Below are 19,974 nucleotides of genomic sequence, written 5' to 3'. Positions count from 1 at the left end.
GAGTTATGAGTTCACTGAGAGTGAGACAAGTTATTTTTAGAAGCAGATATCGAAATACGGAGAGCCAGTATCCATTTTCCCGATGATCCGAGTCCCTCGATCACCCAGAAATACATGCCGTGCACGATCAATTACACTCGTGACATATTCCCGTATTCCCGAAAGAACTAAGGGAGTGTCGTAATACGAATCCTTCTGCGTCATACCTCCGATTAATTTCTTCTCATTGGGACCCAAGGGATCGTGATACTTGAGTTTCGATAATTTATTCAGGATATTTTTAGCATGAGGCGTTATTTATTGCGCCTTATCAATATTAGAAATAGATCTATATGTTATTCACTTCCAAAATAAATAAGAAATGCGTGAAATGACAAAAAATATTGAATTGTTCAATCAAAAAACGACATTTCGAATAATTATTCTCTCTTTAAATACTCCATTTTTAAACGAAAAATTCGACTGAAAATTTTTTTGTCGCTATTTTATTCATCTGAAATATCATAAACAAATTGAGTTAATTTTCCAAGCGTTAAAGGTCTTATCTGAGCATTATTATCAATTTTATACTCAACTTCGACTTGTGAATAATAAAAAAAAACATTTTCATTTATTGTCATTTCAATTTGTTAATAATAAAATAAAATTAAAATCGCATATTCAAATTTTTCCAAAGGGAATGCCCCCGAGTTATTCAATAAAAATTACATATTATGGACAAGCTGATTTGATTTTTTTCAAGTGGAAAATTTCATTCAAATATTATTTTCATTCGATACTATTTTATACTCAACTGGCACTCGTAAATGATTTAAAAAAATTAAAAAACGCATATTCAAATTCTTCAAATGGAAATTCTTCAAATGGCCCACCAGTGATTTAATAACTTCCCAAAAAATGAAAAAAATTAAAGCTCACGTAAAAAAGCCGAAGCAATAAAGCAGAAAATAAATAAATAAAAAAAACGAATAAATGAAAACTCAACGAATCTCTCCTTTATTCATCCTCTCAAAATTCTCGTGGTAACGGTGGAAAATATACAACCGAGGACGAGGCGACCAGGGGGTGGGTTTGTATACTCAATCCCTCATTTCTATGATAGTGCGGTGGTGCACTATCAGGCTCATATCACACACGTACAAATTTCTCACTGAGCGTAAAAACGCCTGCGCAATTCTGAAGTTATATCAGCCCCGCGCACTATATAAGCGAGTTAAACGCCACCCCAACCACTATTCACGTACGGAAAATCGGTGGATTTTCGTCTGACCGGGTACACACGATCGAGGAATTGGAAATTTGAGATTTTGAGTTTTAAATTGTAATTTTGAGGATTTTTTTTTTCAACGGGAAATCCTGGAGGTGGGACATGGCGAATTGTAAGGGAAGCTATTGTCTTTTACTGGTTGTTCTTGCACTTGTCGGCGATCAACTGCAGATACCTGTGGTGAGTGGTTTTTAATTGAATTTTTTCATCGCGATTTTTTAAATTTTTTCCTGTGGAGATTTTTCCGTCTTTTCATGAGGATACCACTAATATTGCTGATGATTTGAAATGGTGAAAAGAATTAACGACATGATTTCAAGTAGTGAAAACGATTTTCGTTTCTGTGGGAAATTATGAGAAAATTCAATTTTTGGAGAGAATTTTAATTTAGGGGCGATTGTGAGGAATTACTGATGGAAATTGAGTGACAAGTATCTTTGGAAGGTCATCAGTACCTATGAAGAATAAAGAAATTTTTTTTAGACCGTAAAAACGATTTTTTTGTAGAAATTGATAAAAATGATGAATTAAGAAAATTTAAAATTTCCAAAAGGATAGTTTTAGTTCATCTGTAATTATTATGAATGATTAGAATCTCAACAACATTCTTGATCTGAAGAAAAACTATTTTCTGATGATAACTGATATGAAAAATTCATTTTTTCAAATTAAAACGCTAATAAAAAATTTCTGTGGGAAATTGTGAGAAATGTCAATTTTCGTAGGGAAAGTTCAATTTAGGGGCGATTGTGAGGAATTATTGATGGGAATTGAGTGGCAAGCATCTTTAGAAGGTCATCAGTACTTCTGAAAAGTGAAGAATTTTTTTAGAACGTAAAAACATTTTTTTGGAGAAATTGACAAAAATGTTAATTTAAATAATTCGATTTTTCCAGAACAAAAATTTTAGTTCCTTTGTAATTACCATGATTGATTAGAATCTCAACAACATTTTTCATCTAAAAAAAAATGCTTCCGATTTTTCCAACAGTTTAAAACAATTTTCTAACGATAATTGTCAAGAAAAATGCGTTTTTTAAATTAAAACACTAATCACTTTCAGCAACTCGTTTAAAATCTTCGAAATTTTCCATAAAAAATCCCTACAAGCTCGTAATGCATCCCCCCTGCTTCCCAATAAGCCACCCCCAAGAAATCTCCATAAAATATATTTTAATTAAGACTCCCTCGGAGTTGAATAGAGCTTTTAATATTGACATGAAAAACTTTTTCCCCAGATAGAAACCTGTTGCCTGTCTTTCAGGCTCGCTTGCATTCCCCGAGTGGTCTCCAAGGTATCTTTTGATCCCTTCCCATGAGTAAAAAAATCCCTGCACATATATTCCCCAAAGCTTTGTCTATCCTATCGATCGTTTCTTTTATACGATAGAGTATTTCATGGCGATAAAGTCGGGTCTCAATACTTTACAACTTCGAGGAATTTAATTAATTCTTCACTCGGTTCGTTCAAGTGGATGTTGGACGTCTACTTTTCTCCTATCGAGATAAACCAAAATAATTTATCCCATCGGGAACATTCCGACACGCATTCCTCAATATATCCTTCAATTTTCCTTGAATGGAATGAAATCTCGGAAATGCGAGAATTTTTGTTTCATTTTTTTTCTCAATTTCTTGTCATTTGCACGAATTTTTCCATTAAAAAATTTCATTTCATTCATTTTTTAATTTATTCAGAAAAAAAATTAATAATATTGACTTTTCTATTAATAAAGTTATTAATAATAAAGTTTGTTATTTCATTATTATAAATTAATAATATTGATCAAATATTTAATTTTTTCTAAATAAAAAAAAATAAATAAAATGAAAATTTTCATTCATTTAGAAAAAAATAAAGCGGCTCGTCATATTGACACGAGTTTTCCATCTCAAATTTCCCTGCCTATAAAACAAAATATTCCCCCCGTTTAGTCCCAACATTTTTAATTTTTTAATTAGGAAATGTTTGAACGTCGAAACGAATCGATAACGAAAGATAAACATTAACATTGTCTCTCGATTTGAACGACATAAAGTGTCTATAACAGTAAATGTCCCTATCACTGAACAAAAGAGGTAGCCCTACAGCGCAGACAGTTGAAGCCTCTCACCGGGTACATTAGGTTGAGGAGCTGTACTTGCAGTACCTTGATAAACAGTGCCCATTGTTCCGGCGACAATCTCCCTTTATTACCGCCCCCCACACACACACATCAACACTAGAATTCCCATTTTATTTTCTCCAATTTCTTCATCCCTGTGACGTCTCCAGGCACCGCTCCATACCCAGTCGTAACTCGATGCCTTTAAGATCAGGGGTTTCCCAAGTATGTCGTCATTCTCGTTATCGTGGATCAGTAATTTCCTCCGAGAGGAATCAGCCTCGCGACTCCAAAATCTGAGACGCAGGCCATTAACGGTGACATTTGGAACGAAAATGCGAATACATTATCATTTCGGAAGATGGGAAATTAATTTGGAAGAAAATTAGCGACAGTTTATTGATATTCATGATATATGGAAAAAAATATATTTGAGTCAAGTATACAATATACTTGATTCAAGTATATTTTACACTCAATTCAAGTATATTTTTTTTTAATAAGAGATTTTTTGCACTAATTATTTGTTTTTGGACATATATAATCGATCTTCACTTTAAAATTCACAGTAGTCTCCCCTTAAAATAACAATGAAACTAAAAAACCCCTGAAAACGAAAAAGAATATATTGGATTTGACTCTGATCTCCAGTTACTAATGCTTAAACCCGTCTCATTTCCCTCCCCTCCCCTAATTGAAGAATCGATTATTACAAACACGCACATTACAAACACGTTGAAAAGTTAAATTTCCCGTTCCTTCCATTCCACTAATGCAATACAAACTGTCCGCAGTCTCATGCAGCAGTAAACTCAACAATTAAAAGCACCAACTGGTGGACAATGCACCAGAAAGTTTTCCATAGATTTTTGTTCGACTCCAGGGGAAAATTATTTTCGTCACTTGCGGGATATTTTCGATTCACAATGGTCATTGAGCCATTTATTTTCGTATTCGGTATTTATACTGTTGCGGAGGTAATTGTCTCGCGTCTGGATGCAGTCTGAGATTATTTGTTTGTGGGAATTTCAGTGAGTGAATTTTCCGGGATTTTCATTAATCATTGGAACAGGTGCTAGCCGCTTTTGGGAATTGGTACCCATGGAAATTGGTTCTGGAGGCATTACGGGGATTGGAGATCTGTGGGTCGTGCGGTTGAGTGGGAGGAATTATCTCGGTTGAGAATTTTCTCAGGGGATTAAGATTGGTTCGGACATTTTAGAGGATTTTTCCGTTGTTTGCTCGATTTCATTTCTCGTAAACTCAGTCAGATCATGTCATATTAGACTATTTTATTGCTATTCTACTTTATTTATTTTTATCTATTTATTTTTCCATTTTATTTTTATTTCTATTTTATACTATTTTTTATTTTATTTTCTTTCCAAGTGGTAAACCGGTATAAGTCAATTTTGACTACTGCCCAGTTTTCAATGGATATCTCGTAATCTAAGGGAAATAGCGAAATTGTTATCATTTCCTTTTTTGTAGAGCAAATTGAGAGCTACAAAAAAGGTTATGACAAAAATTTGGCTATTTCCCTTAGATTTTGAGATATTCATTGAAAACTGGGCAGTAGTCAAAATCGACTTATACCGGTTTACCACTTCACCACTGAATTAGATTAATTTAATTTTATCCATTCTTATTCTTATTGTATCAATTTTTTTCCTAAATTCATAAGTTACAAGACTGACTGAAGAGGAATTCTGTTAACGACCAACAAAAAATGTTTTTTTTGTGATCAAGTGATTGTAAATCTTATTCGGGTTAAAAAAATCTCCCATATATTCCAGAAATTTTAAAAAACGGGACGATCGGCTAGAAAATGGAGAAAACTTGTTATATTTTACTTATAATATTATATTTCTTTTATAATATTATAAAAATATCCCGAAACTATAATTGATGTTATCAATTTGTAATATTACAAAGAAATATAATTTTATAAATTGGCAACATCCGGGGGTTTCGCCATTTAAATTTTTTATAATTGAAGTGTTGCGCGGGACACTTTGTGCTTTCAATAATGCTACGTACTACTCTGCGCTGTTTTACAGGCCTCAATGGGCGTCTGCCCGACGCCTTAACTAAATAAATAAAAAATAGAAATATCGGTGGATCACAAGTGGACGGAAATTCAGTTGGAGCGATTCTCGTTACTTTTTCTTTCTTGAAAACCGTTTATATTCCCCTGGAATTCGCTGAGCAATTTCACAGACGGCGGAGTTTGGAATTCCTCGGCACATCCTCTGCATGTCCCGGAGGGTATCAACGTCCAACAATCATTTTTTTTAAGCCGAGGAGATAAAAATCCTCCACACGATAGGTATTCATAGGGGCGTCAGTCTATGAATACCTGGCGGCTTTTAACATCTATGAAACTCCAAATTTCATGGCCGAGCAAACTGAAATGACGCAGGAGTAAAAGCCTCTCCACCGGAACATGGGATAATACGTGGGAGCGGGGTTAAGCCCTTGGTATGTACCGACAGTTTGGGAGAGAATTAGGAAATGGAGTTGTATTTCCCATTGAACTTTTGAGTATTTCTCGAAGAATTCGATGAACGGATAATTAATTCAAACGAAATGTGTATTTTTATAATTTTTTTATAGAATATTTTCGTTCCTGCACTGTGAAAAAAAATTTCTAATATCTGAAACACATTTTCTTGAGAGAAGTAAATTATTTTCAATAGCTTAAATTTCAGAATGTGTGCACTTCCCGGAACTCGAATAAATTTTCATTCATCACTATCGTTCCGCGTTACGTCATGAATATTTTACATATTGCAGTATTGGAAGCGCATAACGAAAAAATCATGAAAACAATAAAGACTAGAATGACGATTCTTACACGCGATTGAAGTAAGTTCATTTGCGACAAAATTATACTTGAGTACAAGAATATTTTAAAGCATGAGGCCTTTCTCGGGTCATGTGAGTTGAGATGCCTGAGAGAATTAAGCAATTGCAGAAAATTTACTTGTCTCAAGGAAATATGTTTCAGATATCAGAGAATTTTGTCCTCAGTGTGATCTGCTGAGCCCACTCTCATTACCTACTTCCTAGAAAAATTAATATTCCAATTTTAATCTCTCGGATTTCCTTCGCTAGAGCTTTTTTCACTCGGGAAAAGCTTCATTCATGAAAAAACTCGTCGAGTGCGTCCTTCGACAGCTAATGGAGGGAATTAATGCTTCCCCATGGTCCCGTGAATCCGGAATTAAGAGAGCACGCACTGGATCCACTTGAATTTTTAACTCGCTCTAATTCCGGGGATAGAGTCGAAAAAAAATATCGGCAGATCCGAAGGGAACGGGAGATGTTCATGGCTGATGATCGTGTAGCGCGTGCATAGAGCATGACGCTGATTTAATGAAGTTGTTGGCCACCTGTGTATTGAGTTATGAGGTACATAGGTCACTGTAGGATTCTCCTGGAAATTCAATCGATGCATTCCACGCACGTTTTTCACTTCATTCAAGAGTATTTCCCGGAAAATCAGTACTTGAATTATTGAAAATTGAAATGAATGAACAAAAATAGTCCCACGCGATGGCCAGAGAAGTTCCCGTTTCCAAACCCTGCAAATAACTTCGTCCACCTCCACTAGTTTTTGAAATTTTCAAAAAAACCAAAATTTCATCTTGAAATAAAAAAACAGCTGTAACAGACGAAGGAATTTAAATAAATTGATCGTCATATTGTGTTTTCCGGCTAAAATTTCCTCCGCTATTCGATGAACCAACTCTCACCCCCGTCCGTCCCGTTTTGCCCCCACCTACTTAGTAAAGTTCGAAAATAACCCGATTTTTTAGATTTTTTTGAGCAAATTCAATTGTTGTCGTGTTGGTTAATAATTTCGTGAGATTCTCGGGACTATTTCAACAATATCAGACATTCCCGACGCATCCACAACCCCCAATATTTTCAAAAAACCAAAATTTGATCTTGAAATAAAAAAACAGCTGTAACAGACGGAGGAATTTAAATAAATTGATCGTCATATCGTGTTTTCCGGCTAAAATTTCCCCCGCTATTCGATGAACCAACTCTCATCCCCGTCCGGCCCGTTTTGCCCCCACCTACTTAGTAAAGTTCGAAAATAACCCGATTTTTTAGATTTTTTTGAGCAAATTCAATTGTTGTCGTGTTGGTTAATAATTTCGTGAGATTCTCGGGACTATTTCAACAATATCAGACATTCCCGACGGATCCACAACCCCCAATATTTTCAAAAAACCAAAATTTCATCTTGAAATAAAAAAAACAGCTGTAACAGACGAAGGAATTTAAATAAATTGATCGTCATATTGTGTTTTCCGGCTAAAATTTCCCCCGCTATTCGATGAACCAACTCTCATCCCCGTCCGGCCCGTTTTGCCCCCATCTACTTAGTAAAGTTCGAAAATAACCCGATTTTTTAGATTTTTTTGCGCAAATTCAATTGTTGTCGTGTTGGTTAATAATTTCGTGAGATTCTCGGGACTATTTCAACAATATCAGACATTCCCGATGCATCCGCGACCCTCAATATGAATGAATGAGTCCCTCCCGGAATTTCGTTTGAGGAAAAGTTTATTGAATGGACCTAAACCACCTTTGTTTCTCCCACTGTGGGATTCCAGGGCCTCGGTCCAGGGATATGTTCCATCCCCATTCAACCAGTGACAATCCCGGGGATTCTCAAGCATGTACATGTGTTTGTGGAGTTTATGTATTTGTACATACGAAAACTGGAAAAGCACACGAGAGATGAGAAATTCCAAGTGCAGGGGTGAATAATTGGTGCAGTTAATGTCATGAACATGTGATGCCCGTGTCATGATGCGATGAAAATCGTGGAATTAATAACAGGAATGAACAATTCAATTAATTCATGAATGAACGGAAATATTAATTAATTATTCTTCAACAATTTTTTACGATGAATTACGCGAAAAGAAAATTAAACGGACTCGTTGAAGTTTTTATGAGATTATGGAATAATTGTTCGTGATTAATTATTATTAATTACTTATTATTGATTATTTATTATTAATTAATCAGATATTTTTATCAATTAATTCCTTTGTAATTGATAATTTTGCTGAACAAATAGACTAAAAAAAATACTGTGAATGGATTTAAAATAGAAAAAAATCGTGGAATTAATAACAGAAATGAACAATTGAATTAATTCATGAATGAACGGAAATATTAATTAATTATTCTTCAACAATTTTTTACGATGAATTACGTGAAAAGAAAATTAAATAGACTAGTTGAAGTTTTTATTAGATCACTGAATAACAGTTCGTGATTAATTGTTATTAATTATTCATTATTAACTAATCAGATATTTTTATCAAGTAATTCGTTCGCAATTTATTCGTTTAATAATTTGCCTGAATAAATAGAATCGAAGGAATACTCCGAATGAATTCGAAATTAAAAAAAAATCCTTCTCTGATGTTCTTCTTTAATTTTTGATTAATTATTGAACGATGAGATGGAACTGAAGTGAAAGACCTGCGTAATCTTTTACCTTTTACCACTGTAAAAACGATTAGATATCCCCTGCGGTGACGACTGAACATCTGTGGGTGTGAGCGAGAATTAATTGCCTTTCCCCCGCTCCCCCACGAAATGAATAAAATAAAAAAACCGTGTTTAGGACGAACCGCTTTATCTGACCTTTCACGTGTGCCAGGAATATACCGCTGTATTACAGCGATTTGTGAAATTGAGTTTTGGTTCGGGGGCTTAAGTATCGAGTGCATCTGACAATTGAAAACAATTCGTCGGATATTCACGTCTGACAGGTGCATGGTTATTCCACTAGTTGAGTAGAATAAACTCGGGGCTTTTCGAATTCTGGAAAATTGAGAATATATCGATGACATTTCGATTGATTGAAATCACAAGTCACAGTAAATCACGGAACAAACGATATTTTTTAATTAAAAATGGATTTTTACCCGGAAATGGAGATTAATTTTTTGCCTTTTTCTCTTTTTTTTTGCTTTTTCCGAACGGAAGCATTATAATCGTTCAAATTTAATGCGAATGAATACCTAGAATTCTATCTTTCATTTTCAAATGTAGGTATTGTTGAGCCCTATCAATCGCTCTTAATTAAAATTGAATTCATCGATTCGTTTTTTTAATTTTCGATTTTTTTCGAAAATCGGTTGTCCCACGATAACTAAAAAAATATTCTGAATTGATTGAATGGTGGCTTCAAAAATTTGTTTGGATGTCCTTTTGACAGTTCAAAGATGAAGGCGATAGCAATAATCGTTATTTTGATTAATTTGAAAATTCGCAAAAATTTTGAATTCTTTGAAAATCAGAATTCCGGGGATATCTTTGAATATCATGCTTCAAATGAATTCAATCATAGCTTAAAATGTTTGTTCAATGCCATTAAGTCGAAGTTAAAAGATGATTACGATAGCTATATCGGTCGATTTGATTTTCATGATAATTGTTGAAAATTTCGAATTTTTCATGAATTTCCCTGAAAGTGAGTTTCTTCAAATGCGATGTTTCAAATTCATTCAAGTATGTGTAAATAAAAATTTTCTATTAACATTTTATCGAAGGGCTGAGGGGAGAGATAGAACCGTAAAAAAGACAATCGGTTGTACAGAAGAAGGGAATAATAAGAATAATGACAAAATTAGTTGAAAAGAAATCTTATTCAATTAAATAAACTGAAATAAACAATGAATTGTACATGACAGAAGGAAGTGATGTGCAAAATAACCGTTCGGAAACATATTGCTAATTTATTACCAAAAATAACTGTATTATATGCAATAAAAGAGCGATTTCCCTTTTGTTTTCAAAGGTGACATGTCAAGAGGACGACGTATCAACCCGCTGCCTCCCCCGTAAAACCTTCTACGCATTCCTCCGTCTACCGGAAGTGAGTTCCAACCTCGCTGCCTATTCCCGCACCGCCCGCATAATCCAGGACGCGAGAAACGATTTTATTCACTTGAAGACTCTGAGCACCCCCGGACGCGAAGACAGTGACGACGCGAGGATTTGTCTTCCGGCGATAGTCTACTACGAGATATTCAGTGATCCGACGATGCGAGCGCACCTGAATGCCATCGAGCGCGCCCAGAAGATGGTCGAGGACCCGGAGCGAGTGGATGAGACCGGGTTTTTCGATTCTGAGAAGAGGAGTCTCGCTACGCTCGCTAAGAACGGAGATCTCCCGGCTTCCATTCAGGAGAGGGTGCAGGAGAGACAGGAGGACGGGGAGAAACGGAGTGAGGCGAGGTAATTAGATATGACGAGGCGGTTTAATTAAGGGGATTGGTCTAGTCGGAGAAGATGAGCTACAGGAATGATTGACATTATTTTCTCTGCAAAAAGTAGAAGTGACGCATTCGAATGACACAAAACAGTTCATTTGAAATTTTCTTAATCATAAAGTCGTAGATTTATTTGCAGACATCGGGGGAATCATAAATTTTAATTAAAGTTAAATTTTGAATGAGTTAATTGTCAATTGTGCTAATATTACTCGTCAATTTTTTAATTATTCAATTAATCATCAGTTGAACAGTTGAATTCCGAATTATTTTATCAATCAATAATTGTCATCCGAATCGCCTTAACACATTTAGGAAACCAATTCGTTGAGTTCACCCAAAGCACTTCCCTATCAAAACAAAAGCCTCTAATGTCATCCCGTCACCCCTGATATTTCCCGGCCGCCCGAAAAACTCGATTGCCAATCCTTCTAAAAACGGCCGATCCGAAAGGAGCACTTACCCCTCCACTAACTCACTTACTCCCACAACGGGGTTCCCTCCCTCTCAGCCGCAGCCCGTCAAACATCCCCACACGGAGAGAAATTTTCTAGAAAAATTCTAGTACGAGTACTGGAAAAAATCACAACCGGCTGTGAAAAATTCTAGCGCTGTTAAGGTAAAATGTCTTGGTATTTCTGGTAAAATTTCTGGGGATTTCTGTGAAATTTTCACAGTAATACGGGGAAAAATGCACGTTTTCCCCAATAAAATTTCTAGTGCCGGCATTGGAATTCTTTCCTGGAAGTGGTAAAACGATACAAAAATATCTCGGAATCTAAGGGAGACAGCAAAATTTTTGTTAGAATCTTTTTTGTAGAGCCGACTGAGAGCTACAACAAATGTAATTACGAAAATTCCGCTATCCCCCGTAGATTCGAAAATATTCCTCAAAAACTCAACTGGGAGATAAGTCGACTTAAACCGGTTTACCACTTCGCTACTGAATTTTTACGGATGCCATCGGCAGCGAGAGAAATATTCCGTAAAAATTACGGAACAATTCACGTGATCCGCAACGGGGAATCTAAATTTTTCCGGATGCCATCTGCACTGAGAGAAATATTCCGTAAAAATTACGGAACAATTCACGTGATCCGCAACGGGGAATCTAAATTTTTCCGGATGCCATCTGCACTGAGAGAAATATTCCGTAAAAATTACGGAACAATTCACGTGATCCGCAACGGGGAATCTAAATTTTTCCGGATGCCATCTGCACTGAGAGAAATATTCCGTAAAAATTACGGAACAATTCACGTAATTCACAGCGGGGAATCTGAATTTTTCCGGAATTTTTCCGGATGCCATCCGCACCGAGAGAAATATTCCGTAAAAATTACGGAACAATTCACGTAATCCGCAACGGGGAATCTGAATTTTTCCGGAAGCCATCTGCACCGAGAGAAATATTCCGTAAAAATTACGGAATAATTCACGTAATCCACAGCGGGGAATCTGAATTTTTCCGGAATTTTTCCGGATGCCATCTGCACCGAGAGAAATATTCCGTAAAAATTACGGAACAATTCACGTAATCCGCAACGGGGAATCTGAATTTTTCCGGATGCCATCTGCACTGAGAGAAATATTCCGTAAAAATTACGGAATAATTCACGTAATCCACAGCGGGGAATCTGAATTTTTCCGGAATTTTTCCGGATGCCATCTGCACCGAGAGAAATATTCCGTAAAAATTACGGAACAATTCACGTAATCCGCAATCGTTTTCCGCAATTTTTGTAGGAATGGAAGAGCAGAAATCTGAAACGTTCAGTGAATTTCCAAGTTCATCACCGAACAAAGTACGAAATAGTCACGTCATTTCTCCCGAAGAAGTCAAATTTTACAGAAACTTGCCGACTTATTGTGTCTCCAAAATAAAAAATTCTTGAACGTTCAACAATTTTTATAAAGCTAGTGAGTTATTTCTACGTTCCGTTCCGTAAAATTTCTCAATCGTTGGGGAAAAATTGCGAAACGACTTGTCCCCCCAGCGGTGAGTCATCCCACGGCTGGTTAATTTTTACGGAACAAATTATAGAATTTACGTGGCGATTCGTACAATTTCAGTTCCAACTCACACTTTTTACTGAATTTCACTTCGCCCGCTCATTACGTTTCGAAACGTAATTTTCACATGTTTTTCTGGTAATTTTTACCGAATGTTTCTCTCCGCGTGAAAGCGCCCCGTAAGACCGGTAAATATTCCGCAATTTATCGGTAAATTATCAGCTGTGGTGCAAGCACTAGAATTTTTCTAAAAAATGTCTCTCCGAGCAACTAAAAACCCCACGTAAAATAATTTCGCCCCCAGTCTGACGCCTGAGGAGCTCCTGAAGCTGTACGTCGGCGAGTCCTCCGGGGAGAAGCCGACGGAGATGGGCTACCCCCTCCCCCGGAGTTCCCTGGACACCGAGCCGGAGGACTTCTTCACCGGCAAGCGGAACATCGCGGCCCTCGCCCGAGAGTACGCCCTCCCCGGACGCCGAAATATCGCGTCGATGGCGCGCGAATTCGGTCTCCCCAGTGGCAAGAGGAATGTCGGCGCCCTCGCCCGCGACAGAGAGCTCCCCTCGGGGAAGAGGAGCCCCCCCTACACCCTCGGGAGGTTCTTCGTAATCCCCGTAACCACCGGAAAGAGAAACGTGGGCTCTTTGGCCAGAGACTCTGCGCTTCCTCCTTATGGCAAACGGGGAATCGCTAGTTTAGCCAAAAACGGAGATTTCCCTTTTCCAAAGAGGAACGTGGGGACGTTGGCCAGGGACTGGAGCCTCCCGCAGTCCAGGCATGGAAGGTCGCTCGACGAGGAGGAGATGAAGGACGCGGTGGTCAATCGGAGGGTCGGGGAGGACGAGGGGAGCAATGGCTCCAGTCCCTTTGAGGCGCAACTCAATGATGTCAAGGCGAGGGGAAAGAGACAGGCGGATTACACTGATGAATATCCACTTCCTGTTATGCAGAATACTAATGTACTGGATTATGAGGATATCATTGAGGCCATTGCTAATGGATTCCCACAGGCGGCTAAGAGATTTATGGGTGAGTTCAGGATTTTTGAATTATTTGGGTAAAATGGGATTGGGGGAGTTCAGGGGGAAGGTGGACAGGTTTCCGGGGAATTTTTAGATCTTCGGGGGAAATTAGTTGATGGGGAGACTATTTTCGTGGGCAATTTAGGTCTTTTTAGTTGACCTATTGAATTTTTTTTTTTATTTAGCAGAGAACTTTGAATAATTGGTATTATCTCAAGAATGAAGGGGTGTAGGAGAAAATGTGAGATCTTTTATGTGGAGGACATTTCTTATGAAAAAATATTCTATTAAAATATTCAATTAAAGATTTAAGGAGCGAATGGAATATTTTGGGAAATTTTTTACTACTCATTATCTTAGAAATCGAGAAGTTTAGGAGAAATGTCGAGAGATTTGGTCCTAAATTTCACCAAAGTCATGTTTATATTTTTTATTATTTAGCACAGAACTTTGAATAATTATTTTTATCTCAGGAGTGGAGGGATGTAGGAGAAAATTTCCTACAGAAAAAAATATTCTAGTATTTGTTCCTGAAATCACTCATTATTGAGGTAATTTATAATTAGTTTGAATGAACGAATGGAATATTTTGAAAAAAATTGTATTATTAATTATCTCAGGAATGAAGGGGTGTAGGAGAAAATGTGAGATCTTTTATGTGGAGGACATTTCTTATGAAAAAATATTCTATTAAAATATTCAATTAAAGGTTTAAGGAGCGAATGGAATATTTTGGGAAATTTTTTACTACTCATTATCTTAGAAATCGAGAAGTTTAGGAGAAATGTCGAGAGATTTGGTCCTAAATTTCACCAAAGTCATGTTTATATTTTTTATTATTTAGCACAGAACTTTGAATAATTGTTTTTATCTCAGGAGTGGAGGGGTGTAGGAGAAAATTTCCTACAGAAAAAAATATTCTAGTATTTCCTCCTGAAATCACTCATTATTGAGGTAATTTCAATTAAAGTTTTAATGAACGAATGGAATATTTTGGAAAATTTTTTACTACTAATTATCGCAGAAATCTAGAAGTCTAGAAGAAATGTCGAGAGATTTGGTCCTAAATTTCACCAAACCCATAGGATAGAAAAAAAAATTTCATGTAACGATGATTGCCTCAGGAATCAATTGAAGTAGAGAAAATTCCGCTCATTACCCAGACAGTTTTACCCACTATCCATTAATAATGGAGATGTCAACACACTTTGCCACTTCCCCACTGAATTCTCCCACCCCATTCTCTTTAATCAATAAAAAATACGTTTTTTCTCGCACAAAATGCTTTTTCTATTGATTAATCTGACTTTAACGTGATTATTAACTTGGGAAAATTCACGGTGATGATTGATTGAAGGTAATGGGTAAAGTACGATAGAAAAAAAATGTAAAAACCAATGTTAGGAGCAGGTGCCTCATTGGACGATTGGCAGGATGATGATGATACAGTGCCAGTGGGTTATCACGGGCCTTATCAACCAAGTAAGAGACATATCGGGGCTCTGGCACGCCTCGGTTGGCTACCATCCTTCAGGGCAGCACGATTCTCGCGCTCCCCGAGATATCTGGTCGGCAGGTCAGACCAGTAGGCTTGTCCAATCATCAAAAAAATCGAAATGATAAATCAGATAACGATTATTCTCTCCCGAGAGTCTATCAGTCTCATTCTTAACTAAATAAATTCGTGTGATGTTTTATCGATGTCTTCAACCTATCCCACTTCCAGTAGAAGCGAATAAAGTTCACTGAATTGGTTATCATTTTCAATAAGAGCCTATTTGTCCGCCGGATCACAGTTGACTGCGAGATTATCTACATGGTAGATCGGTGTTTGGTGTTTAGATTTTTGTGGTAGATCTTTGGGTAGATTGATGTTGTTAATCTGTGTCTCGAGTTTTTTTTTATCTTTTAAAAAGATCCAAGAGATTTTTTTAAAATTTCAGTGAATTGAATTCTAATTTTATTTTCAATTGTTTCTTTGAGAATTTCAATTTTTTCAGTGGATTTTTTGTTTTTTATTTTTAGGTGACTATTAATTCAGTGGTGAAGTGGTCAAACAGTTCAAGTCAATTCAATTTTAGCGCCAGTTCTCGATGAATATCTCAAATTCTAAAGGAGTTGGCTAAATTTTTCTAAAAATCTTTTTTGTAGAGAAAACTGAAGACTGTCGAAAAAGATATTACAAAAATTTCGCTATCTTTCTTAAATTCCGAGTGGGAGCTAAGTCGACATAAATCGATCGCCAGCTTCACTACTGAATTTTTTTTTTTTAATTTAAGAAGATGTAAGAGAGGATTTTTAAAAAATTTAAATCAATTGAATTCTAATTTTATTTTCAATTTTTTCTTTGAGAAAATCCATTGTTGAAATAATTCCAATTTTTCAGTGGATTTTTTCTTTTTTCTTTTTGCATAAACCACTTCACTACTGAATTTATTTGAACACATGAAAAATAAATATAAATTAATTGGATCTTTTTAAAACATTCTCAAAAGGTAAGTGTATGAAGGTCGTTCCGGGTCCTCTGATCACTGCAAAATTTCTTATTATCTCTGCCCGTCTGTAGGCAGTCGTCTCACTGCCAATTATGTGAACCAGAGCTGCATGGATAAACCCTCCTTTGACTAATCGTGAATATTAATTGAAGAAACGAGATAACTAGATTAGCTCCTGGTGTCCCTGAGTCGAAGACTGAAAAATCAGTTGTTATCTCCGACATTCAATTATTTCGACATAGTTGATGGAAATCATTGTTTAATTCATAGTTGATGGAGTCATTCGTACGGATGATTGTGAGGAATTAATTCAGTAGTGAAGAGGTCAAATTATTGTAACGCAATTTTGATTATTTATTAATCCAGAATTTTTTTCAAGGAAAATTGCAATTCCTAAATGACGAAATACTGTGAGAAAAATGAAAATTTCTTCTCAAAACATTTAATGATTTCATTATTCCGTTGAGGAGTGGTTTTTCGAGAAAATTTCAGAATTAAATTGAGAAATAAAAATCTTCATCAAGAGATGAAATTGTTAATTATCTCGGGGAGTAGTTTTACGAGGAAATATCAGCCCTTTTTGTAGTTCAGGTAATTCCCGAACATGATATTTTATGACATTCTCCCCTAGACCCCATTACCGAAATAATTAGCGAATTTTACCTCTTCACTACTGCATTATCCCATTGTTTCGTTAAATTATGAGGAATTTATTATCTCAATCTGGGAATTATCTTGCAGGGAGGATTCCGCAGATGGGACCACGTCCGACGACACCTCCGACTCGTCGACTCGGTCGTTAAGTGCACAGAGAAGAGGCTCAGGGACCCGCTACGAGCAATCACTCAAGGGTGATTGTCGACATGGCTTCAGGCGATATCTACTGATACCAACGAATGACAATTATATCGATCAAAAATTACGTTACTCCATCGATTTTTAATCGCACTTAATTAACAACTAAACCTCGAAAAAAATCTATACAAAAAAAAATTGATTAATGAATTTTAATTGATCGATCGCAGATCAGAATAAAATAATAATTTCTCGCAACTCATGTTACATTGAATTGTTGACAACCTGAGTTGAAACTAATCCACGTAATTAAATTTTTAATCAAAATCTTCATTCAACAGTCTAATTGTAAATTACACCTAGTCAGAAATTCATTAGAGTACCGAGTGTAAATAAAAATCAAACTTCAGGGGCACGAGAAAATTTATGAAAACACGAAATTAGCCGGATGAATTATTCATTATTTCTTCTTTCCTCCCTTTTTCATCTCGAGTTTATGTCTCTCACCTTTTTAATTAGAAAAATGTCAGAGCTATTACGGCGGGTTCTTGTGATTAAATGAGCGCAGGAGAGAGTTATGGATTCTATAATACTCGTTACTAACATTTTTACTCAATTCCGTAGAGCAGTCAGAGAATTTATTAATCGTAAAAAATATTTGAAAAATTTATTTAGAGAATTTAGGAGTGGAGTGAAAACGTAATCGATTCAACATCACTAATTACTGAGATAATTCGCAATTTATAATTGGTAAATAATTATTCAGGGGGAAATATGAAGAGATTTTGTTTTAAGCTGAGGAAATTCTCCATAAAATGTCTTTTGAGTTTTCATTTTTAATATTTATAATTTTTTTTATTCTTTAGTTTCATAAATTAATAAAATATGCGATGTCAATGAAATACTTTTTCTTAAATTCCACTTCACTCCTGAAACTCAAATAAAATAAAAATCACCGACGAGTTATCACGGGAACGTGAGACGCTTCATTCGTTGATAAATAAGTAATGAGAATATTTTTAACAAGTACTAAAAATTCATTTCACTTAAAACCTCGGACTTTTTAAAGTTTTGTCTTCACATCAGTAATCGTAGTGTCTAGTAGCCGACTAAAAACGTAAAAAAGTTAAATGTGTATAAAATAACTGTAGAGGAATAGATTCGAGTGGGATCACAATTTTCGGTGGTTGAATTGTGATCCGGGGAATTATAAATCTGTCATCAAGTGGAGGAGAAAAATCAGGGGGTGATATCATTGGCATCTGTTTTGATCCGTGTCCTTAACAAAATGATGTTGACAGAAATGTCAGGAGATATTTTCTCAGACCTGATCTCGCCCCTGATATTCTCCCTTCAATCCCACTTGATAACAAATTTTCACTCAGGATCCGCTTTGGTGACTCATAATGCGCGCATGAGTTAGTTTAGGTGCTTTAGGATACACGTAATGATATTGATATTTGCTGTGAATGACATATAAACTCTCTGTGTCTCAAGGGTATTTTCATTGCTTATTCATTTCATTAAACCAAAAAAAATAGAAAATAATGTGATTTATCTGATGACAATAAACGGCTAAAATTATTCAGTTCTGCTCTCATTATTTATCATCTCTTATCTCTTCCATTTTACTGATTAAATCTTGTACCATCGAAGCGATAAGTCCGCGCTGCGAAATTAATTTCACTCGGATTGTCAGTCTTAATAAGAGTTGTTTGTGAATAGATTAAACTCATCCACTGATTTTGTCAAAGAGAAAGATACACAACATGGTTTAATTAGAAAATGTTGGATGTATTTTTATAAACATCCGAGATAATGGCGAAAAACGAAAATGCCAAAAAAAATTAATTTAATTTATTTTGTATAGGGTGTAGGGAAGGGAAAAATGCCATTCTGAGCCGTCCATCTGCCTGTAAGGAACCCAAATTTCCTCAGGAATCGAATGGAATAGGTTTTAAGGCTCTATCTCTCATAGTTTCCGAGATAATCGCGAAAAACGAAATTGCCAAAAAAAATTAATTTAATTCATCTTGTATAGGGTGTAGGAAGTGGAAAAACGCAATTCTGAGCCGTCCATCTGCCTATACGGAACCCAAATTTCCTCAGGAATCGAATGGAATAGGTTTTAAGGCTCTATCTCTCATAGTTTCCGAGATAATCGCGAAAAACGAAAGTGCCAAAAAAAATTAATTTAATTCATCTTGTATAGGGTGTAGGAAGTGGAAAAACGCAATTCTGAGCCGTCCATCTGCCTATACGGAACCCAAATTTCCTCAGGAATCGAATGGAATAGGTTTTAAGGCTCTATCTCTCATAGTTTCCGAGATAATCGCGAAAAACGAAAGTGCCAAAAAAAATTAATTTAATTCATCTTGTATAGGGTGTAGGAAGTGGAAAAACGCAATTCTGAGCCGTCCATCTGCCTATACGGAACCCAAATTTCCTCAGGAATCGAATGGAATAGGTTTTAAGGCTCTATCTCTCATAGTTTCCGAGATAATCGCGAAAAACGAAAGTGCCAAAAAAAATTAATTTAATTCATCTTGTATAGGGTGTAGGAAGTGGAAAAACGCAATTCTGAGCCGTCCATCTGCCTATACGGAACCCAAATTTCCTCAGGAATCGAATGGAATAGGTTTTAAGGCTCTATCTCTCATAGTTTCCGAGATAATCGCGAAAAACGAAAGTGCCAAAAAAAATTAATTTAATTCATCTTGTATAGGGTGTAGGAAGTGGAAAAACGCAATTCTGAGCCGTCCATCTGCCTATACGGAACCCAAATTTCCTCAGGAATCGAATGGAATAGGTTTTAAGGCTCTATCTCTCATAGTTTCCGAGATAATCGCGAAAAACGAAAGTGCCAAAAAAAATTAATTTAATTCATCTTGTATAGGGTGTAGGAAGTGGAAAAACGCAATTCTGAGCCGTCCATCTGCCTATACGGAACCCAAATTTCCTCAG

General features: G+C 36.1%; 1 protein-coding gene across 4 annotated transcripts; it reads left to right on the top strand.

Moving 5' to 3' along the window:
• The first annotated feature begins 1,250 nt into the window (after nt 1-1,250).
• Nucleotides 1,251-18,598, top strand: LOC107038535 (neuropeptide-like 1). 4 transcript variants are annotated; one of them, XM_015257692.2, is made up of 5 exons: nt 1,251-1,447; nt 10,211-10,650; nt 13,003-13,727; nt 15,125-15,296; nt 16,957-18,598. In XM_015257692.2, the coding sequence occupies exons 1-5, from the start codon at nt 1,370-1,372 to the stop codon at nt 17,156-17,158; spliced, it is 1,617 nt and encodes a 538-aa protein (XP_015113178.1). In that variant the 5' UTR covers nt 1,251-1,369; the 3' UTR covers nt 17,159-18,598. The 4 variants fall into 4 exon arrangements, with proteins under 4 accessions (XP_015113178.1, XP_015113180.1, XP_015113179.1 ...); XM_015257694.2 differs by having other exon boundaries at nt 15,131-15,202; nt 16,957-17,114; XM_015257693.2 differs by having other exon boundaries at nt 15,125-15,202; nt 16,957-17,114.
• The last annotated feature ends 1,376 nt before the right edge of the window (nt 18,599-19,974 follow it).

The sequence above is a fragment of the Diachasma alloeum genome, unplaced genomic scaffold (assembly GCF_001412515.2).
Source record: "Diachasma alloeum isolate Michigan unplaced genomic scaffold, Dall2.0 Dall_scaffold_00285, whole genome shotgun sequence".
Lineage (NCBI taxonomy): Eukaryota > Metazoa > Arthropoda > Insecta > Hymenoptera > Braconidae > Diachasma > Diachasma alloeum.
The sequence above is the reverse complement of the archived record's forward strand: the minus strand, read 5'-3'. Positions and strand labels throughout refer to the sequence as shown.

Coding starts and splice junctions, on each gene's coding strand:
- LOC107038535 (XM_015257692.2), top strand. CDS start 1,370: ATGGCGAATTGTAAGGGAAGCTATTGTCTTTTACTGGTTGTTCTTGCA. Junction 1,448..10,210: donor ATCAACTGCAGATACCTGTG/GTGAGTGGTTTT, acceptor TTGTTTTCAAAG/GTGACATGTCAAGAGGACGA. Junction 15,297..16,956: donor CCGAGATATCTGGTCGGCAG/GTCAGACCAGTA, acceptor ATTATCTTGCAG/GGAGGATTCCGCAGATGGGA.